The 20,166-nt window shown below is 48.0% G+C and overlaps 2 protein-coding genes across 3 annotated transcripts; one reads left to right on the top strand and one right to left on the bottom strand.

Annotated features, from left to right (window-relative positions):
- Positions 1 to 1,117: 1,117 nt before the first annotated feature.
- On the top strand, positions 1,118 to 9,402 carry LOC140278154 (interferon-induced protein with tetratricopeptide repeats 5-like). Its single transcript, XM_072373092.1, has 9 exons — positions 1,118 to 1,349; positions 1,439 to 1,628; positions 2,072 to 2,263; positions 2,838 to 3,059; positions 4,770 to 4,911; positions 7,959 to 8,085; positions 8,724 to 8,865; positions 8,996 to 9,043; positions 9,154 to 9,402. Exons 1-9 carry the CDS (start codon positions 1,144 to 1,146, stop codon positions 9,349 to 9,351), a joined length of 1,467 nt encoding a protein of 488 aa, XP_072229193.1. The 5' UTR covers positions 1,118 to 1,143; the 3' UTR covers positions 9,352 to 9,402.
- Positions 9,403 to 11,256: 1,854 nt separating this feature from the next.
- Positions 11,257 to 20,154, bottom strand: minpp1b (multiple inositol-polyphosphate phosphatase 1b). 2 transcript variants are annotated; one of them, XM_072372776.1, is made up of 7 exons: positions 19,568 to 20,154; positions 19,033 to 19,224; positions 17,740 to 17,940; positions 14,770 to 14,867; positions 13,895 to 14,025; positions 13,680 to 13,813; positions 11,257 to 12,248 (listed from the first exon to the last, which is right to left on the bottom strand). In XM_072372776.1, the coding sequence occupies exons 1-7, from the start codon at positions 19,965 to 19,967 to the stop codon at positions 11,833 to 11,835; spliced, it is 1,572 nt and encodes a 523-aa protein (XP_072228877.1). In that variant the 5' UTR covers positions 19,968 to 20,154; the 3' UTR covers positions 11,257 to 11,832. The 2 variants fall into 2 exon arrangements, with proteins under 2 accessions (XP_072228877.1, XP_072228878.1); XM_072372777.1 differs by having other exon boundaries at positions 11,908 to 12,252; positions 19,568 to 20,144.
- Positions 20,155 to 20,166: the final 12 nt, after the last annotated feature.

The following is a 20,166-nucleotide window of genomic DNA, read 5'->3' on the forward strand; positions in this document are numbered from 1 at the left end:
CCTACAAAGAGTGAGTCCCGAAGAGTCAGCTGAGTGGGCAGAACGAAGTCTGAGCCACCGGATACCCTGCTGCTGTAATAAGATGCACTGAGGAAGAGGCCCAGTGAGCGTCAGAACCACCGCGATCCGGGACGAAACAACAAAGACCCGGGACACATGAGGAAGATGCCCCCTGTGGTGCAGTGCTAAGCTGATGGCTGCGGTACACAGAAACACTGATTGGAACAACCTGAAGCATTAGGAGGCATTTCAGCATCACATTATTTCCTGTCGTCTTTGGTTTGAAAAACGTACAAAACCAAAGGAGGCAGATGTGCTCCTTTCAGACTCCGAAACCTTCAAAAACGTGGCTTTTCCACCGTTTCAAGAGGAACTGGTTGAATTAAATCCATAAAGAGCGGAAACAACGAGCCGGAGCAGGTTTCCTCTCACTGTGGTTTCCTGCCTGGACTTGCCCTCATTTGTTTAATCTTCACTGTTGATGCAGCCGAGCATATCAGGACATTTTGTTCCGAGCTTTGAATCGTTACCATGAGGTGAGTCTCGTCTGTATTTATTCTGTGAAGCGCTTCAGCAGCACCTGTAAAAGTGGACCTCATGTCCCGCTGTATCCACTTTAATCTCCACATTATCAAATGACACCAACCGTGTTTCAGTCATCTAAACGGGAGGAGAAAAGTGCGTCAATAAGAGTTTTAGCTTGGCTGAAAGACATTTTATCAATATTCTGAATGTGGATTAGCGTAGTTTGGTAATGTTACTGAAATGTTTTGAAAGTTAAGATTGGAATTAAAAAACATCGCCTCGAATACATAGAAAACCAAGCATTTGGATTGGAGACTCACCTGGGTTCACTTACTATCACCTGAGTCTTATCAGTATTTCACATGATGAACACATGCAGTGAGTGGGGTCCGTTGGACAGAATGATGAATAAAACTGTCATCTGCAGAAAAATGGGAAGATATTTCCTTTAGATATTTGCTAATGACCCTATCAGGTGGTAACGTGTATTTGGAAAACACAGATGGCCCAGAATGGACCCTTGAGGAACACCATATGAGATTTTTTGCCAAATTAGAGGTGAACTCTTGAGTTAATACAGGGAAGGTTTTGTTACTTGAATACAACCAAAACCAATAAATGACGACTCTCTGTTGTAGCAGCAGCCACACAGACGAGGATCTTCACTGCAGGCTGCAGCAGCTGCAGAGTCGCTTCACCTGGGATCTGAAAAAGGAAGACTTTGAGCTGGACGACCTCAGCAGGCAGCTGCAGCATGATATCGATCTGCAGCTGGGACAGCCGGGCGCTGTGGCCCACTCCTACAGCTTCCTGGCTTATGTGAGGTACACAACGCCTTAATGAGCATTTCTTTTACATGGAGCAGTGGTTCTGCTCAGACAGCTTTAGAACCTGAGCACCCGTCTGTCCTCAGGTGTCTTCAGGATAAGCCAGAGGAGGCGCTGTCACTCCTCAACCAATCGGAGCAGAAGATTAAGGAGTGTTACGGTGATGACAGCGAGCGGCGGCTCATCGTGACCTACGGAGACCTGGCCTGGCTGAAATACCACACTGGAGACCACACACAGTCACAGAGCTACTGCCAGAGAGTCGAGGACATCCTGGTGAGTCTGTGGAGGAGCTAGCCTAGCTTAGCATCGATGCCTTTACCGTGAAACAAGATTTATCACATGACTGCCCGACCAGGAACAAAACCAGAACCCCGACATGAAGGGATGAACAATTTCATACAAAAGGCATAGAAAAATAAACGAATGAATAATAAATGCCATAAAGACACATACAACTACCACCAAGTGCTACAAAACGTCCACAAAGAGAAAGTAAGGAACCCCGAAAAGATAGAAACAGCCTTGAGGTGAAGGTCCTAAAGTGCTGATAAAGCTGCAGGTTTTCTCTGTCTCAGATCATCCTTTCCTGTGCTTTACTGTTCTTACATTTATAACCTCTTATTACATTATTATTGGCTGTTCAGCCCTTTAAGCTTCTGTTGTTTTAAATGTGCAACATAGATAAACTTGACTTGTTGGTGTCTGATCCTCTGCAGCTGAAGCATCCGGCTGATTCCTCCACTGTCCTCCACCCAGAGGTGTACGGAGAGAAGGCCTGGACCTTTCTCAAGTTCTCCAAGTCCTACTACCCCAAAGCCATGGAGTGTTTCTGCAGAGCTTTGGAGCTGCAGCCTGATGACTGCGAGTTTAACAGCGGCTACGCTATCGCCCTCTATCGCACAGAACCGGTACTGTCCATCAGCTGATTGTTCTGGCAGGTTGACCTGTTTGATCGGTGTTTAGTCTGCTGCCTCATACACACTAACCAGGTCCAGCCCAGGAACCGAGGCTTCGTCACACCAACCTCCCATTAGACTGAAACTGTATTCAGCAACAAATCTACCAAACTGTTAGATTTACATCTCTGATTAGGATTTATTCAGGGTTTGGTGCTGAGACGAGACCTTCAGCAAATCTGTCACAATTTAGGTTTGATTCATGTCATTTCCTGTTTTATTTTGAAATATTAGCTTCCTCTTGCTTCAGGTACGCTGCCCTTCCTCCTGTCTGATTGTTTCCACCTGGTTTCATTTCCATGAGCCTGAAGTCGAGCTTCAGAGCTACTTTTTCTTCTGTTATTCCACAGCCACAGTTTATGCAACAGTAGGTTCTACAGCCTGTTGCTGTTCCTCCGTTGTTTGGAGGGATTTTGTTGTGCCTCCGTTAAAGGAGTGTTTTAAGTTAATTGTTAAAGTCATCTCTGATTAGGATTTATTCAGGGTTTGGTGACCTTCAGCAAACTAACAGAGGTCTGATCTGCAGTACGTTTTGAAACTGTGCGACGAAGAGTCACCGGCCATCAAACAGCTTCGTCGAGCCCTGGAAATCAGCCCTGATGATGGCGTCCTGATGTCTATGCTGGCTCTGAAACTGCTCTACTACCAAAAATACAGAGAGGCTGATGGGCTGGTGGAGAAAGCGCTGGAGATCGGACCCGATGACACTCAAATCCTCCGATATGTGGCCAAATACCTTCAGAAGCAGGTAGCTACAAACAAGAGCTGCAAAAAATTACAAATGTCAGATGTACTTACTTTCTCTGCTGGCTGAGTGTCATCCTGGTCCTGGTCCTGGTGCTGGTCCTGGTGCTGGTCCTGGTGCTGGTCCTGGTGCTGGTCCTGGTCCTGGTCCTGGTGCTGGTCCTGCTCCTGGTCCTGGTGCTGGTGCTGGTCCTGGTGCTGGTCCTGGTCTTGGTCTTGGTTCTGGTCTTGGTGCTGGTCTTGGTCTTGGTTCTGGTCTTGGTGCTGGTGCTGGTCCTGGTGCTGGTCCTGGTCCTGGTCTTGGTCTTGGTGCTGGTCTTGGTTCTGGTCTTGGTTCTGGTCTTGGTGCTGGTCTTGGTCCTGGTCCTGGTCTTGGTCTTGGTGCTGGTCCTTGTCTTGATCCTGGTGTTGGTCCTGGTGCTGGTCCTGGTGCTGGTCCTGGTGCTGGTCCTGGTGCTGGTCCTGGTCCTGGTCCTGGTGCTGGTCCTGCTCCTGGTCCTGGTGCTGGTGCTGGTCCTGGTGCTGGTCCTGGTCTTGGTCTTGGTTCTGGTCTTGGTGCTGGTCTTGGTCTTGGTTCTGGTCTTGGTGCTGGTGCTGGTCCTGGTGCTGGTCCTGGTCCTGGTCTTGGTCTTGGTGCTGGTCTTGGTTCTGGTCTTGGTTCTGGTCTTGGTGCTGGTCTTGGTCCTGGTCCTGGTCTTGGTCTTGGTGCTGGTCCTTGTCTTGATCCTGGTGCTGGTCCTGGTGTTGGTCCTGGTCTTGGTCTTGGTCTTGGTGCTGGTCCTGGTGCTGGTCTTGGTTCTGGTCCTGGTGCTGGTGCTGGTCCTGATCCCGGTCCTGGTCTTGATCCCGGTCCTGGTGCTGGTCCTGGTCTTGGTCTTGGTTCTGGTCCTGGTCCTGGTGCTGGTCCTGGTGCTGGTGCTGGTCCTGGTCCTGGTGCTGGTCCTGGTCCTGGTGCTGGTCCTGGTGCTGGTCCTGGTGCTGGTCTTGGTGCTGGTGCTGGTGCTGGTCCTGGTGCTGGTGCTGGTCCTGGTGCTGATGCTGGTCCTGGTGCTGGTGCTGGTCCTGGTCTTGGTTCTGGTCTTGGTTCTGGTCTTGGTGCTGGTCCTGGTGCTGGTCCTGGTGCTGGTGCTGGTCCTGATCCCGGTCCTGGTGCTGGTCCTGGTCTTGGTCTTGGTTCTGGTCCTGGTCCTGGTGCTGGTCCTGGTGCTGGTCCTGGTGCTGGTGCTGGTCCTGGTGCTGGTGCTGGTCCTGGTGCTGGTCCTGGTTCTGGTCTTGGTCCTGGTGCTGGTCCTGGTGCTGGTCCTGGTGCTGGTGCTGGTGCTGGTCCTGGTGCTGGTCTTGGTCCTGGTCTTGGTCCTGGTGCTGGTCCTGGTGCTGGTCTTGGTCCTGGTCTTGGTCCTGGTGCTGGTCCTGGTGCTGGTCCTGGTGCTGGTGCTGGTCCTGGTCTTGGTCTTGGTTCTGGTCCTGGTCCTGGTGCTGGTCCTGGTGCTGGTCCTGGTGCTGGTGCTGGTCCTGGTGCTGGTCCTGGTCTTGGTCCTGGTCCTGGTTCTGGTCTTGGTGCTGGTTCTGGTCTTGGTCTTGGTTCTGGTCCTGGTCCTGAGAAGACAGACTGTATCTTTGAATGTACACATTCTGAGGAAACAGCAGACAGAAATGTGTTTTTGTGTTTGTTACGACTGGTTTTAAGTTACCGATAAATCTGGACGTGTTTCAGAAACAGGTCGACTGGGCGATCGATCTGCTGAAGAAAACACTGAAGAACAACAGCCAATCAGCTTTCATCCACTACCGGCTGGGTCTGTGCTACAACAAGAAGAAGACCGATCTGTTCTCCAGAACACCCCGTCCAGACAGAGGTACATCAGGGCCGGTGTGGAGGTCCAACTTCTCTCAGAGCGTTTGGCCCTAAACTATGTCTCGGATTCTGTAAAAAGTGGAGCGAAGAACAAAAAAAACAACTCCTTTTTCCAAACTTCTCAGCATAGTTCAGGACAGTTCGGGGAGCCCGTTTCTCTCCAAAGGTCCCCCCATCGCAGGAGAACGATCGAAGCCCCTACCCTGAAACTCTTGAAATCTCGCCCACAGGGATCATCAGACTTTGGAGGAACCCTAGCATAGAATATACCAGAGGGCTGAGAATTGGGACAAAGTTTCTTTTTTGTAAAAATCACAACCACCTCCTTGTTTGCCAGTCCTGATGAATGTGTTTCTGTTTCTGTATTTATCAGACGCTTTTATCCAAAGCGACTTACAGATGAAGATATAACAGCTTTATAAAAAGCTAACAATAAGCTCCATAGAAGGAACCCAGGAGTCCGACTCTGTCAGAGGGGACAGAGCAGAGATAGGGTGCAGGCATAGAAGGAAGTGCAGAAAGATAAAGAGCAGAGATAGAGGGGGGAGGGAAGTACAAGGTAAGTGCTGGGATAGGAGATGCTCTCTGAAGAGCTGGGTTTTCAGGAGCTTCTTGAAGATAGACAGGGACGCCCCTGTTCTGGTAGCGCTCGGTAGGTCATTCCACCATCGTGGGACGACACATGAACAGAGTTTGGATTGTCTTAGGCGTGGTGTAGGAGCTGCTAGACGACAATCCTGGGACCAACGGAGGGACCCAGTTGGGACAGAAGCCTTTGCAAGAGCATTCAAGTAGATGGAGCCGTTCCATTAAGCTCTTTGTAGCTAACATCAGGGACTTGGATCTGATGCAGGCGGCTAAGGGCAGCCAGAGGAGTTCAATGAACAGAGGGGGGGCGTGTTCTTTTAGGCTGATCCAAGACCAGACGCACCGCCGCGTTCTGGACCATCTGCAGAGGTTTCACAGGCTGGAGACCAGTTAGGAGACCAGTTAGGAAACCAGTTAGGAGACCAGTTAGGAGACCAGTTAGGAGACCAGTTAGGAGACCAGTTAGGAGACCAGTTAGGAAACCAGTTAGGAAACTAGTTAGGAAACTAGTTAGGAGACCAGTTAGGAGACCAGTTAGGAGACCAGTTAGGAGACCAGTTAGGAGACCAGTTAGGAAACCAGTTAGGAGACCAGTTAGGAGACCAGTTAGGAGACCAGTTAGGAGACCAGTTAGGAAACCAGTTAGGAGACCAGTTAGGAGACCAGTTAGGAGACCAGTTAGGAGACCAGTTAGGAGACCGGTTAGGAGACCAGTTAGGAAACCAGTTAGGAGACCAGTTAGGAGACCAGTTAGGAAACCAGTTAGGAGACCAGTTAGGAGACCAGTTAGGAGACCAGTTAGGAGACCAGTTAGGAAACCAGTTAGGAGACCAGTTAGGAAACCAGTTAGGAGACCAGTTAGGAAACCAGTTAGGAGACCAGTTAGGAGACCAGTTAGGAGACCAGTTAGGAGACCAGTTAGGAAACCAGTTAGGAGACCAGTTAGGAGACCAGTTAGGAGACCAGTTAGGAAACCAGTTAGGAAACCAGTTAGGAAACCAGTTAGGAGACCAGTTAGGAGACCAGTTAGGAGACCAGTTAGGAGACCAGTTAGGAAACCAGTTAGGAGACCAGTTAGGAGACCAGTTAGGAAACCAGTTAGGAGACCAGTTAGGAAACCAGTTAGGAGACCAGTTAGGAGACCAGTTAGGAAACCAGTTAGGAAACCAGTTAGGAGACCAGTTAGGAGACCAGTTAGGAGACCAGTTAGGAGACCAGTTAGGAGACCAGTTAGGAAACCAGTTAGGAGACCAGTTAGGAGACCAGTTAGGAGACCAGTTAGGAGACCAGTTAGGAAACCAGTTAGGAAACCAGTTAGGAGACCAGTTAGGAGACCAGTTAGGAGACCAGTTAGGAGACCAGTTAGGAGACCAGTTAGGAGACCAGTTAGGAAACCAGTTAGGAGACCAGTTAGGAGACCAGTTAGGAGACCAGTTAGGAAACCAGTTAGGAGACCAGTTAGGAGACCAGTTAGGAGACCAGTTAGGAGACCAGTTAGGAAACCAGTTAGGAGACCAGTTAGGAGACCAGTTAGGAGACCAGTTAGGAGACCAGTTAGGAGACCAGTTAGGAAACCAGTTAGGAAACCAGTTAGGAGACCAGTTAGGAGACCAGTTAGGAAACCAGTTAGGAGACCAGTTAGGAGACCAGTTAGGAAACCAGTTAGGAGACCAGTTAGGAGACCAGTTAGGAAACCAGTTAGGAAACCAGTTAGGAAACCAGTTAGGAGACCAGTTAGGAGACCAGTTAGGAGACCAGTTAGGAGACCAGTTAGGAGACCAGTTAGGAAACCAGTTAGGAGACCAGTTAGGAAACCAGTTAGGAGACCAGTTAGGAGACCAGTTAGGAGACCAGTTAGGAAACCAGTTAGGAAACCAGTTAGGAGACCAGTTAGGAGACCAGTTAGGAGACCAGTTAGGAGACCAGTTAGGAAACCAGTTAGGAGACCAGTTAGGAGACCAGTTAGGAGACCAGTTAGGAAACCAGTTAGGAGACCAGTTAGGAGACCAGTTAGGAGACCAGTTAGGAGACCAGTTAGGAAACCAGTTAGGAGACCAGTTAGGAGACCAGTTAGGAAACCAGTTAGGAGACCAGTTCAGACCGATCATTTCAGACCGATTGTTCTGTGGGAAACCAGCCACCGGACTCTAAGACAAGCCTTGTGTCAGGAGTGGGTGCTGGTTCTCCTGTTAAGGGCGATAACTTCTTCAAAGTGTCTAATATTATAAAGATTGTTTGGTGTAATCATAAAATTATATATTTGGTGGTCATTTATTACATGAGTGGGTGATCAGAGTAGATTTTAGTGTTAGAAAGAAAAGAAAGAATTGGACGATTGTGCTTCTTAAAAAGTGTTTGAACCCATGAAAAGATTCTCCAAAGACGTGTGCATCCTGTACATTACTTTGTTAAGATGTTGGTAATGTGTGCTGAGCATCTAATAAGCTTGTGCTTATCCAGCGGAGCAGCAGCATTGGAGGCGTCTCAGCATTAAGCACATGGAGGAGGCCATCAGGCTGAAGAGTACGTTAAACTCCACCAAGGCTGAGCTGGCTCTGCTGTACGCTGAGGATCACGACCTTACAAGGTGGGTCAAAGGTGTGAAAAAGGGCCAGAAAGGGTTCAGTCTACAGAGAGTAAGTCAGTGGAGGGCAGAAGGAAGCAGGCTAACGTGAGGAGGTCAGGATATTTATATTATCATATACAGTATATTACTTAGATAGAACAACTGTAATGATTTCAGCTCATTGCCTTCATCACAAAACATCTAACAGCCAGTTTTTAGATGAGTTAATACTGCCATGGAACTGGTTGGTTCAGTACAGCTCAGAGTACATGTGTGATCAGAACCATCCGGGCCTCGCTTCCTGCTCCTCTGACACTGCTTTGCCTCGTAGCTCCTCACCCTGGGAAACCTCCTCTGGTTTCCCTCCTGATTCTGCAGTAAGAGTTTTATTAGGTGACTGTTTTTAAAGTTAATCACATGGCCAGAAAGAGTCTTATGGTCTGAGGCCCCAGTTTACTGTTTTCTTGTCTTTTCTTTCTTGCCTCTGTGATTTCCGGAGTGTTTTTAATCCGTTCTCGGTTACCTTTCCTCAGTCAGTGAGCGTTTTCCAGCTCCTGGTCCCTACATTTGTCCTCCGGGGCTGTTTTTCAGTATGGATGGGGGTGCAGGGTGTAATCCAGTGTCTAAACTGTGTCTTCGTTATTCTTTTGTGCATTTAGAGCTCAGCAGTTATTCAAAAATGCACTTGAGAAGTTAGAGGAGGAGTCCGAGAGCATCTGTCAGATCATCTATCGGTGCTATGCTGAGTTCTGTCATTACCACAGCTTTCAGGAGGACCTGGCCATCACCTACTACAAAAAGGTGCGTCAGTGAGTGGTGCCCCGACCTCTGACCCTGTGTCTGAGGGGACCGTTGGCGTTTTGAAAGTTGATCCAATAAAAACACAAAGTGAGACAGTTCTGGACATCTTTTCCTCTCGTGTGTCCAACAGGTTCTGGAGTTTCGCTATAACACGTCGGTGAGAAAGTTCTGCGTCAAGGTTTGTCGGCTGCTTCTTCTATGAATCTAAGTGAATCTAAGAGTGCTACCCTCTACAATCTGTGCCCATCAAACTCAACCAAGAGGTCTTCCTCCCACATTCTTCCACAGAAACTGAAGAAGATCGCAGAGCGGCGTCTCAACAGGAACCCCAGAGACGCCGCGGCCTACGGCCTTCTGGGAGCTGTGGCCAAAGAGGAAGGCAGCATCAGGAGGGCGGTGGCGTATTACGAGAAAGCTCTGGAAGGAGAAGGAGACAACGATGAGTATCTGTCGGCTCTGTTTGAGCTGCGCCTGGAGCTGCAGTGATTCCTCAGGAGGATGACCTCCTGAGTTAAAGGCTGATTCTACCAGTTCTAGCACAGCCTGTGATTTAACGTCAGTGTGGGAAGCATGAGGAGAACATCTGCACATTTCAGCAGAATAAAGAGACCAGCTGGACCTCTAGCAGGGACCAGGAGGTTTTACCCTCCACATCTGCTCCAGATGTTCCTGCTGCCAAAGTTTGGACACATGCGACTCCAGATGTTGGCAGCAGGAATCACTGAAGTGTAGCTGTAAATCACAGGCTGTACCTGCCCACTGTCTGACTGCCGGAGCACCGTCGGTGTGGTTCTGTGGTGATCCACCAAGGTTCCTGGCTATCTTTAGCTGGCTGTGGGCCTGAGAAGTGGTGTCTCCTAAATTTACAATAAAGTTCCTTTGAAAAGAAACGAATGTTGGTAAAGGTTTGTAGAAATGATGATTCAGGCACCGGTGGAAGACGTTGGAGCTGCTGTTCTCATGGTGATTGCTGCCGATGCTCCTTCCTTTGACAAGAGAAAAGAAACACATTGTTTACTCCTAAATCCTGACCTGTTTGAAACTGAATCTGTCACATTCGATGGATCCAGCGCTGTACATTTCATTGACGCGTCCTGATGCGCCGCTCTGCTTCCTCGCTGGCCTGCAGGAGGCTCTGGGTGCAGCGTGGATGGAGCACGACTGGTGTGGCGTCAGCCCCGGACCGGTTTTAACTATAAACAAACAACTTTCTTAACCCACTGCGTTCAGATTAAATAAACTGGGAGTTCGGATGCAGAGGGGCGCAACGCCAGCCTTTAAAAGGGTTCCTGCAGAACTTCAGCTCTGTTGGACAAAATGAAATAAAGTGGCATAAAGCAGAATATTCATGCATGATGAGCCATCAGTGATATAGCATTAGCAGCGCTAGCTCTGCTGAAGCAGGGTCAGAGACGGGCCCATAGCTCACGGTTTGAGTCCAAACCAAAGAATCCCTCAGCCTCCCTGAGCCTTGGCTCCATAACAGGGAGATTCCTGGTGACTCAGTGAAAGAAAGGATCATAAAGCACCTTAAAAGTCTTCCAAATGCAAACTCAGCTTCTCTGATCGCAATTATTCTCCAAAAGAATGAATGAAGGTGTCAAACAGCTGAAAAAGAAGCAAATGCCTAACTGCAAACATGAGGAGAAAAGGTGTTAGAGAAGCTGTCTGTGGGAGGAGAGGAGGGTTAGGTTTAGGAAGGGAAAAGGAAGTGGGAGGAGAGGAGGGTTAGGTTTAGGAAGGGAAAAGGAAGGAAAAGGAAGTGGGAGGAGAGGAGGGTTAGGTTTAGGAAGGGAAAAGGAAGTGGGAGGAGAGGAGGGTTAGGAAGGGAAAAGGAAGTGGGAGGAGAGGAGGGTTAGGAAGGGAAAAGGAAGTGGGAGGAGAGGAGGGTTAGGAAGGGAAAAGGAAGTGGGAGGAGAGGAGGAGGTGAATGAAGGCCGGAGGAGCAGCACTAAGACAAGTTCAGCATGTGAACTCAGATCACATGATCCAAATAAATCTAACCTAAATCTAACCTAACCCCAAACAACAATTAGACACCTGGAGTCCAACAAACTACAAACAGCTGTACAAGAGCCAAGAAACCTCAACATGAAAAAATGAAGCAACCAAACTAATAAAATCCATCACAGAAGATCCAGTTAGGCTGAACATCCATTTATCATATTAATCCAAGTCAGGGTCGCAGGGGGCGGAGCCTAACCCGGCAGCTTATTTCCAACATGAGCCACAGAAACGAACAGCTCTGACCCGAACATCTTCACATCCATCACGGAGGCGTCCTGAAACACACCGTTTTCTTCCAGCCAGGTTTCTGTGGGAAAAGGTTCCCCAAAGCAAAGAAACACCTGCTGACCTCATCGATTAGATTCAATCCACAAAGGAGCAAACTTCTATAATCTGGTAAACATTTTATTAAAGCTTTACATTTGGCATCTGTTCACACCCAGTTCGTCTCTACAAACCTGACGAAACCCAAAGTTTTTACAACGTCCAGACAGAAAAGAAGCGAATCAGCAGAAAATCAAAGTCAATAAATTAAACTTAAAGCTTCGTTCAGAGCGGTTAAAGGGTCAGTTCACCAAAAAGTCCAATCAGAGCAGAGTGAGACCTCCCTGTTGGCACCTGAGTCACATGACTCCAAAAGCATCAAAACATTTCCACCCAAGGAATTTATCAGAAAAATTCAGGAAGTATTTGATAAAAAAGTTCATTTTTTCACACATTTGTTTGGATCATTTTCAAAGGTTTGATAATAATTTTATATTTTCCGCCATTTACTGACTTTTTCAACACTTTTTCAACCATTTTTAAGGTTTCATTCATGATTTCTGAGATTAAGGTTGCAGCAAAGATCCACAAATCTGATCAGAACCCTGCTGTTTGATCAAAAACAGGATGTGGCGGCGGCGGCGGCGGCGCTCGTTCAGCTCGGTGAGTGAAACGGGACAGGAACAAGCCCGGGTGTCAAAGCTGAGGCCACATGGTTCTGAAAAAAAGGTTCCGTCTGATTTCTGGCAGAAGTGGAGGCAGACTGTGATTGGTGCTCGCTGTGTGGGGGCGGGGCTTGGTCAGATGACGGCTCCAGGTCAGCAGGCGGATTAAGGCTGGAGAGCGTTCTGGTATTAGCGGGTCAGAGCTCAGTGTTGGGCCCCCGCCCCCCGGCCCGTCCCTCACACTCTCGTTGGAAGTCGCAGCCGTCCAGCAGGTGGCGGTACGCGGCCCGGACGTCCCGGTACAGCGGCGCGTCCTCTGTCGGCAGACCCGGGAAGCGCAGCGGCGCCTCGTTGAGGAGCAGCTGCAGCCGCGGGCCGCGCTGGCAGTCATACAGCACGAACAGCAGGTTGGCGGCGTACGGCACGATGCGACCGCTCCGGAAACTTCTACCTGTGGAGAAACGCATGTTCAGGTGTGTCGGCTTTCCAGTGACGTCACCGTGATGACGTCACCGTGATGACATCACCATGACGACGTCACCACGACGAGGACAGAAACGGCGGCTGCTTGCTTCCAGCTCCAAACTGTCAGATTTTTTATCATAAATAAAATGTCTTCATTTTTCAAACTTGTGTTAAATAAACAAAACTTTTAATAAATCAGTTTATTATTGTCATTATTTTCTCAAAGTTTTAAAAATGGTTTTCTAACATTTTTTTTATTTTAATATATATTAAAATACGATTCATTAATATTTTTCTGATAATTGTACAAAAATGTTTTCAAATGAACCGTATTTTCTGCACCATAAGGCGCCTAAAAGCCTTAAAATTTCACAAAAATTGGCCGTGCGCCATTTAATCTGTGCACCGGTTCCAAAATCTGTCAGGATTCCGCCATTTTGAATTTACCGCGGGGAGCGCCGAGCATTCATCGGGGCATTAAGCTCTCCTACATTGGAAAATGGCAACTGGCCACTTCCGTCGCTCGCTTTGTTCGGTGTGACTCCAGGCGGATCTCAGCCATTCACTCTGAATGGGGCGAAGATTGTCTGGAGCTCGTACTCAGCGACTGAATCGTGTCATTAATGCTTCTGCCCATGTCCCAGTGAGAGCCTGTTATTCAGTCTGAGATGGGTGATGCAGACCGATGTGCAGGTTATAAGTTTATAAGTGTAAAAAACGACCGTCGGATCATTTCCCGCTGGCACACATCAGAGAACATTAGGTACTACGCACGCCTTATAATTAGGTTCGCCTTATAGTGCAAAAAATACAGTAATTAAATATTTTAAACACTTCCTGTTAGCTGCGTGAGCTAACGGCCGAACACTTCCTGTTAGCTGCGTGAGCTAACGGCCGAACACTTCCTGTTAGCTGCGTGAGCTAACGGCCGAACACTTCCTGTTAGCTGCGTGAGCTAACGGGCGAACACTTCCTGTTAGCTGCATGAGCTAACGGCGGAACACTTCCTATTAGCTGCGTGAGCTAGCGGCCGAACACTTCCTATTAGCTGCGTGAGCTAACGGCCGAACACTTCCTGTTAGCTGCGTGAGCTAACGGCCGAACACTTCCTGTTAGCTGCGTGAGCTAACGGCCAAACACTTCCGTTAGCTGCATGAGCTAACAACGTCACTGATACAGCGTTTTATTTATTTTTTACTGGAACATTTTGAACATGAAGACACCTTAATTCAGGGATAATTCCGATAAAATTTGTCAGTTATCTGGTGGTAGAAACCAGATCTGATGTTAATGTGGGACTTTCAGCCTGTTTTACTCAGGGTGGGGGGGTTATGGGCTTAAAATTAGATCTCGATTTATCATTTGTGGTCAAATGCTCATCTCTGACTGTTGGGTGGGGGCGGGGCTTCATACCGTGCTGTGAATGGTAGTTGCTGGCAGTGGGCGGAGTCTGGTCCTTGTAGAGTCCCAGCAGGGAGAGGAGGGGGAGGAGCGTCTCAGCATGTCCCACCAGGATGGAGGCTGGTTCTGGAGACGCCTCAGTGGACCTGACAGCAACACGATCAATGATCAATCAATCAGTACCTGCTGCTGATTGGTCAGAAGTCTCAGAGACTGAATCCACCGACCTGCGAGGACGCCCGGCTTTGTCCAGCGTCCTGAACACGTGATGGAAGAGGGGACAGCTGGACAGGCTGCTGATCGCGTGACCGTGAGAGCGCTTCCAGTACTGCTTCAGGTCCGATTTGTACTCCAACACCTGCAGACAGAGAACCAGCCGGCTTGTTGTTTCTGCTCTTTATGGATTCAATTTAACGTTTCCTCTTGAAACGGTGGAAAAGCCACGTTTGAAAGGAGCACATCTGACTCCTTTGGTTTGAAAAGCTGAAAACGTACAAAACCAAAGATGACAGGAAATAATGTGATGATGAAATGCCTCCTAATGCTTCAGGTTGAGCTAACTGCTAACTTACTGCTAACTTACAGCTAACTGCTAACTCACAGCTAACTGCTAACTCACAGCTAACTGCTAACTTACAGCTAACTGCTAACTTACAGCTAACTGCTAACTCACAGCTAACTGCTAACTTACAGCTAACTGCTAACCTGTTTCCCTCTGGGATCAGTAACTATCTGTATCTACAGAGCTGGAGTGTTTCTGACTGCAGGAACAGCTTCATTCTGTCTGTGTTTCTGCATTAAATCACAGCAGCTGTCCAGATGTTGATGAGGTAACGCAGGTAAACACACCTGAACCCTCCACAGCAGCATGGCGGCGTGTCCTCAGCCAGCGGACAGACAGACAGAAACTGACCCTTCACCAGCGTCCTGCTGAAGCTCTGATGGTTGAGCCTCTCTGGTATCAAACTGATTCTTATAGAACTAATAAATAAACCAACAGCTATTTGGACCAAAGCCTGTCTCATATTTCAATATAACCCCAGAAAACGGTGTAAAAATGTTAAAAAAGAGCAGAATAAGATTATTTTTTGCTGCGTCATACCTTGGCGTCACTCTCGTCAAACAGGAAGCACCACGGGGAGTGGATGGATTTGATGGAGAGCTCATAGGAACAGAGAAAAAAGGCCGCTTCCACCAAGTCTACAGGAGCCAAAGAGGGACAAAAAAAGTTCAGCAACAGACCAACTTAATCAGCTTCAACAAGGACAAGGAAATTAAAGCTGTTCAGGAACACATTTAAAACCAGCTGTTCAGCGTAAACGTGGTACAGAAAACTACCACAAGAGGGAGGTAGAAACATTCAAAAAAGAAACATGATTAAGAGCCAAAGAGACAGATCCAGAGGAACGTTTCAGATTCAGAGGAACGTTTCAGATTCAAAGGAACGTTTTAGATTCAGGGGAACGTTTCAGATTCAGAGGAACGTTTCAGATTCAAAGGAACGTTTCAGATTCAGGGGAACGTTTCAGATTCAAAGGAACGTTTCAGATTCAGGGGAATGTTTCAGATTCAGGGGAACGTTTCAGATCCAGAGGAACGTTTCAGATCCAGAGGAACGTTTCAGATCCAGAGGAACGTTTCAGATCCAGAGGAACGTTTCAGATTCAGAGGAACGTTTCAGATCCAGAGGAACGTTTCAGATCCAGAGGAACGTTTCAGATTCAAAGGAACGTTTCAGATTCAGGGGAACGTTTCAGATTCAGAGGAACGTTTCAGATTCACAGGAACGTTTCAGATTCAGGGGAACGTTTCAGATTCAGGGGAACGTTTCAGATTCAGAAGAACGTTTCAGATTCACAGGAACGTTTCAGATTCAGAAGAACGTTTCAGATTCAGGGGAACGTTTTAGATTCAGAGGAACGTTTCAGATTCAGGGGAACGTTTCAGATTCAGGGGAACGTTTCAGATTCAGAAGAACGTTTCAGATTCACAGGAACGTTTCAGATTCAGAAGAACGTTTCAGATTCAGGGGAACGTTTTAGATTCAGAGGAACGTTTCAGATTCAGGGGAACGTTTCAGATTCAGGGGAACGTTTCAAATTCAGGGGAACGTTTCAGATTCAGGGGAACGTTTCAGATTCAGGGGAACGTTTCAGATTCACGGGAACGTTTCAGATTCACGGGAACGTTTCAGATTCAGGGGAACGTTTCAGATTCAGGGGAACGTCTTAGATTCAGGGGAACGTTTCAGATTCAGGGGAACGTTTCAGATTCAGGGGAACGTTTCAGATTCAGGGGAACGTTTCAGATTCACGGGAACGTTTCAGATTCAGGGGAACGTTTCAGATTCACGGGAACGTTTCAGATTCACGGGAACGTTTCAGATTCAGGGGAACGTTTCAGATTCAGGGGAACGTTTCAGATTCAGGGGAACGTTTCAGATTCAGGGGAACGTTTCAGATTCACGGGAACGTTTCAGATTCAGAGGAACGTTTCAGATTCACGGGAACGTTTCAGATTCACGGGAACGTTTCAGATTCAGGGGAACGTTTCAGATTCAGGGGAACGTTTCAGATTCAGGGGAACGTTTCAGATTCACGGGAACGTTTCAGATTCAGGGGAACGTTTCAGATTCAGGGGAACGTTTCAGATTCAGGGGAACGTTTCAGATTCACGGGAACGTTTCAGATTCAGGGGAACGTTTCAGATTCAGGGGAACGTTTCAGATTCAAGGGAACGTTTCAGATTCAGGGGAACGTTTCAGATTCAGGGGAACGTTTCAGATTCACGGGAACGTTTCAGATTCAAGGGAACGTTTCAGATTCAGGGGAACGTTTCAGATTCAGGGGAACGTTTCAGATTCACGGGAACGTTTCAGATTCAGAGGAACGTTTCAGATTCAAGGGAACGTTTCAGATTCAGGGGAACGTTTCAGATTCAGGGGAACGTTTCAGATTCAGGGGAACGTTTCAGATTCAAAGGAACGTTTCAGATTCAGGGGAACGTTTCAGATTCAGGGGAACGTTTCAGATTCAGAGGAACGTTTCAGATTCAAGGGAACGTTTCAGATTCACAGGAACGTTTCAGATTCAAGGGAACGTTTCAGATTCACGGGAACGTTTCAGATTCAAGGGAACGTTTCAGATTCAGAGGAACGTTTCAGATTCAGAGGAACGTTTCAGATTCAGGGGAACGTTTCAGATTCAGGGGAACGTTTCAGATTCAGGGGAACGTTTCAGATTCAGGGGAACGTTTCAGATTCAAAGGAACGTTTCAGATTCACGGGAACGTTTTAGATTCACGGGAACGTTTCAGATTCAAGGGAACGTTTCAGATTCACAGGAACGTTTCAGATTCAAGGGAACGTTTCAGATTCACGGGAACGTTTCAGATTCAAGGGAACGTTTCAGATTCAGAGGAACGTTTCAGATTCAGAGGAACGTTTCAGATTCAGGGGAACGTTTCAGATTCAGGGGAACGTTTCAGATTCAGGGGAACGTTTCAGATTCAGGGGAACGTTTCAGATTCAAAGGAACGTTTCAGATTCACGGGAACGTTTTAGATTCACGGGAACGTTTCAGATTCAAGGGAACGTTTCAGATTCAGGGGAACGTTTCAGATTCAGGGGAACGTTTCAGATTCAGGGGAACGTTTCAGATTCAGGGGAACGTTTCAGATTCACGGGAACGTTTCAGATTCACGGGAACGTTTTACACTCACAGGAACGTTTTAGATTCAGAGGAACGTTTCAGATTCAGGGGAACGTTTCAGATTCAGGGGAACGTTTCAGATTCAGGGGAACGTTTCAGATTCAAAGGAACTTTTCAGATTCAGGGGAACGTTTCAGATTCAGGGGAACGTTTTAGATTCACGGGAACGTTTCAGATTCAGAGGAACGTTTCAGATTCAGAGGAACGTTTCAGAGGAACGTTTCAGAGGAACGTTTCAGATTCAGAGGAACGTTTCAGATTCACAGGAACGTTTCAGATTCAAAGGAACGTTTCAGATTCACAGGAACGTTTCAGATTCACAGGAACGTAGGGGAACATTTGGCAGCGTTTGTGCTTCTCACCTGGTGTGAGGTGCTGAAGAGGAAGGCCGAGGCTCTCAGCCATCCTCCTCCTCACGGCCTCCATCTCCTCCCCCTGTTTGAACTTCTCCACCTCCAGCAGCGCCGTGCGATTGTTTTCCACGCCCTCCACGTAACCACGACAATGCTCAAAGAAGCGCATCAGCTGGTCGTCCTCCACATGGCTGTACTCTGAAGGGTCCTCTGCAGACACAGAGCTTCATTTCAAGCTTTCATCTGCAACGACTTTCATGTAGAAGCCTTAAATGCGACTAAAGCTCCGCTCGGACCAGAGATGCTTTTACATTTAACGCTGAACCAAACTGTCCAGTTTTAATCTAAAGCTGAAGACACACGCTGTCGTAAACATGAACGTCAGCTGACAGCAGAGTAACTGCCCTGAACCACATGTTAATTCAACAGAAAGCCGTTCAGGAGCAGCTTCACATATTCCTAAAATACTGTTTAAGGTCAATAATGCTGTTAATAACAGACCATCTTATCCAGATTAGGATGCCCAACTTCCTGAAAAATTCCTAATCAACTTGATTATTGATTCCTACCCATTCCTCGAGGTAATTCTATTGTATTGATCCCGACTGGCTGCTCACACTCATTCTTTTCCACAGTTTTAAATGTGCTGTTGTTCATCCACTGCTCAGAAAAACTCATCTGGACCGTTTATCTTTCAGTAACTGCAGACCGATCTCCAACCCGTGTGTAAGGTTGTGCAGGAAGTCGCCTCTGCTCTGATATTATTTACTGTCCCTTTAACAGCTTCCAGTCTGGCTTCAGAGCACCTCATTATGAACAGACTCTCTTTTTAAGGTGACCTTTGACCTCCTGCTGGGTGCAGACAGAGCAGGATGCTCAGATTTACTTATTTCATCCTCCTTTTCACCTCCTCAACAGCTCAGCTGACTCATGGTGTAGCTCAGGGCTCAGTCCTCGGCCTCCTTCGGTTCTCTGGCGACATGCTGCCATAATTCACGCCATCAGTGCTGTTGGTTCTGATCTCTGTCAGATAAAATCAGGCTGTGGAAGTGATATTGGATTCTAATTTCAGGGCAAACATCTTGTTCAGTCTTGTTTTTCCGACTGAAGACAAACTCAGTAAAGATTCTTCTTTAGAAAGTTCTGCAGCTTCTGTAACAAAATACTGAACTCGTGTGTCTGCCTCGCTGTTAGATTGATTTTAATTTTAATTTTCAAAGCCTTTAATGGCCCCAAACACACCTCAGACTTACTGACCTACAACCTGTATCCACTGCATCTCCCAGAATGCCTTTCACTCACCTTGGTGACCCCAGTGCTGCTGCAGACCCTCCTGGAAGGCCTCCACACTGCTCACACAGCGATGCTTCGAGCTGGTCAGGAAGCTGACCCTCCTCTTCCTCACGTTCTCCTCCGACAGCAGAGAGGGAAACAAGGCGGCCAGACGGCGAGCCAGCTGACGGAGGTCATCCCTGCCCTTCATCACCAGCCGACCTGAGGAGGAGGAGGGCGGCCGTCATCAGGGAGCATCTTTACAGGAATATTTAAGAAGGAGCCCAGATCACCCCAAAAAGCACCAGTGATGAGAGGAAAAGCTGCAGAGGCAGCAGAAAAACCTCTGAGAGGAAGGTTTCTCCAGCAATGAAGTGAATAAATGTTTAAGAAGTTTAAACATAAAAAATCTTTCAGCAGATTTTATTAAATCCATTTGGAATATTTCGATGTTTGTAGCAGAATTAAAAAGGATAAAATTAATATTTCTAAGAACATTCCACCAGATTAAATACTTTCAGAAACGGATTAAATTCAGATCTCGGGACCTCGCCGGGACTCTCACCGTCCATCTCCTCGGTGTACCACGGCTCCCAGCGGCTCCGGATGTCCCGCAGCCAGGCGGCGGAACCCTCGGAGCCTCCGGGAGTTTCTGTCCGGACCAGCTCGCTCAGCCTCAGGATCCTGCGGATGTTTTTGACGGTCGGGTACCGGCTGCCGTGCCTGATGACAGCGGTCAGGTGGACCGGGGAGCAGCGTTCGGTGAGCGGGGGTCTGAGCACGGACGGGTTCACGGATAAAACGTCCCGCAGCAGGCGCGGGTTCACCTCCTCGTACCGGGTCTTGGTCCCAAAGTACGCGGCGATGTGCGGAATGTCCGCCAGAGAGGAGCAGGAGAGGCGGGTCGGAACCAGGCTGAAAGCCGCCAGCAGCAGCCCGTGTGCGGGCCAGAGAAGCGGGAACATGTCCGCGGGAGGATCTCACCGAACCGAGCCGTACAACCACCGCTCTTATCGGCTTTGTTGATGTTCCGGGTTCATCACGTGACCGCTGACCTCTTTCCTCGTGCCCGTCCGTGGGCGAACAAAACCGCTCCCAGAGTTTTAAAATCCAGTATTTTACAGAAATCCCGAAGTGGATCAATAAATATTGATCGTGTACTCA

The sequence above is a fragment of the Leuresthes tenuis genome, unplaced genomic scaffold (assembly GCF_036924035.1).
Source record: "Leuresthes tenuis unplaced genomic scaffold, fLeuTen1.0.hap1 SCAF_20, whole genome shotgun sequence".
NCBI classification, from domain to species: domain Eukaryota; kingdom Metazoa; phylum Chordata; class Actinopteri; order Atheriniformes; family Atherinopsidae; genus Leuresthes; species Leuresthes tenuis.

Coding starts and splice junctions, on each gene's coding strand:
- LOC140278154 (XM_072373092.1), top strand. CDS start 1,144: ATGACGACTCTCTGTTGTAGCAGCAGCCACACAGACGAGGATCTTCAC. Junction 1,350..1,438: donor AGCTTCCTGGCTTATGTGAG/GTACACAACGCC, acceptor GTCTGTCCTCAG/GTGTCTTCAGGATAAGCCAG. Junction 8,086..8,723: donor GAGGATCACGACCTTACAAG/GTGGGTCAAAGG, acceptor TTGTGCATTTAG/AGCTCAGCAGTTATTCAAAA.
- minpp1b (XM_072372776.1), bottom strand. CDS start 19,967: ATGTTCCCGCTTCTCTGGCCCGCACACGGGCTGCTGCTGGCGGCTTTC. Junction 19,225..19,567: donor GTACACCGAGGAGATGGACG/GTGAGAGTCCCG, acceptor CCTCCTCCTCAG/GTCGGCTGGTGATGAAGGGC. Junction 14,868..17,739: donor TCTTCAGCACCTCACACCAG/GTGAGAAGCACA, acceptor TGGCTCCTGTAG/ACTTGGTGGAAGCGGCCTTT.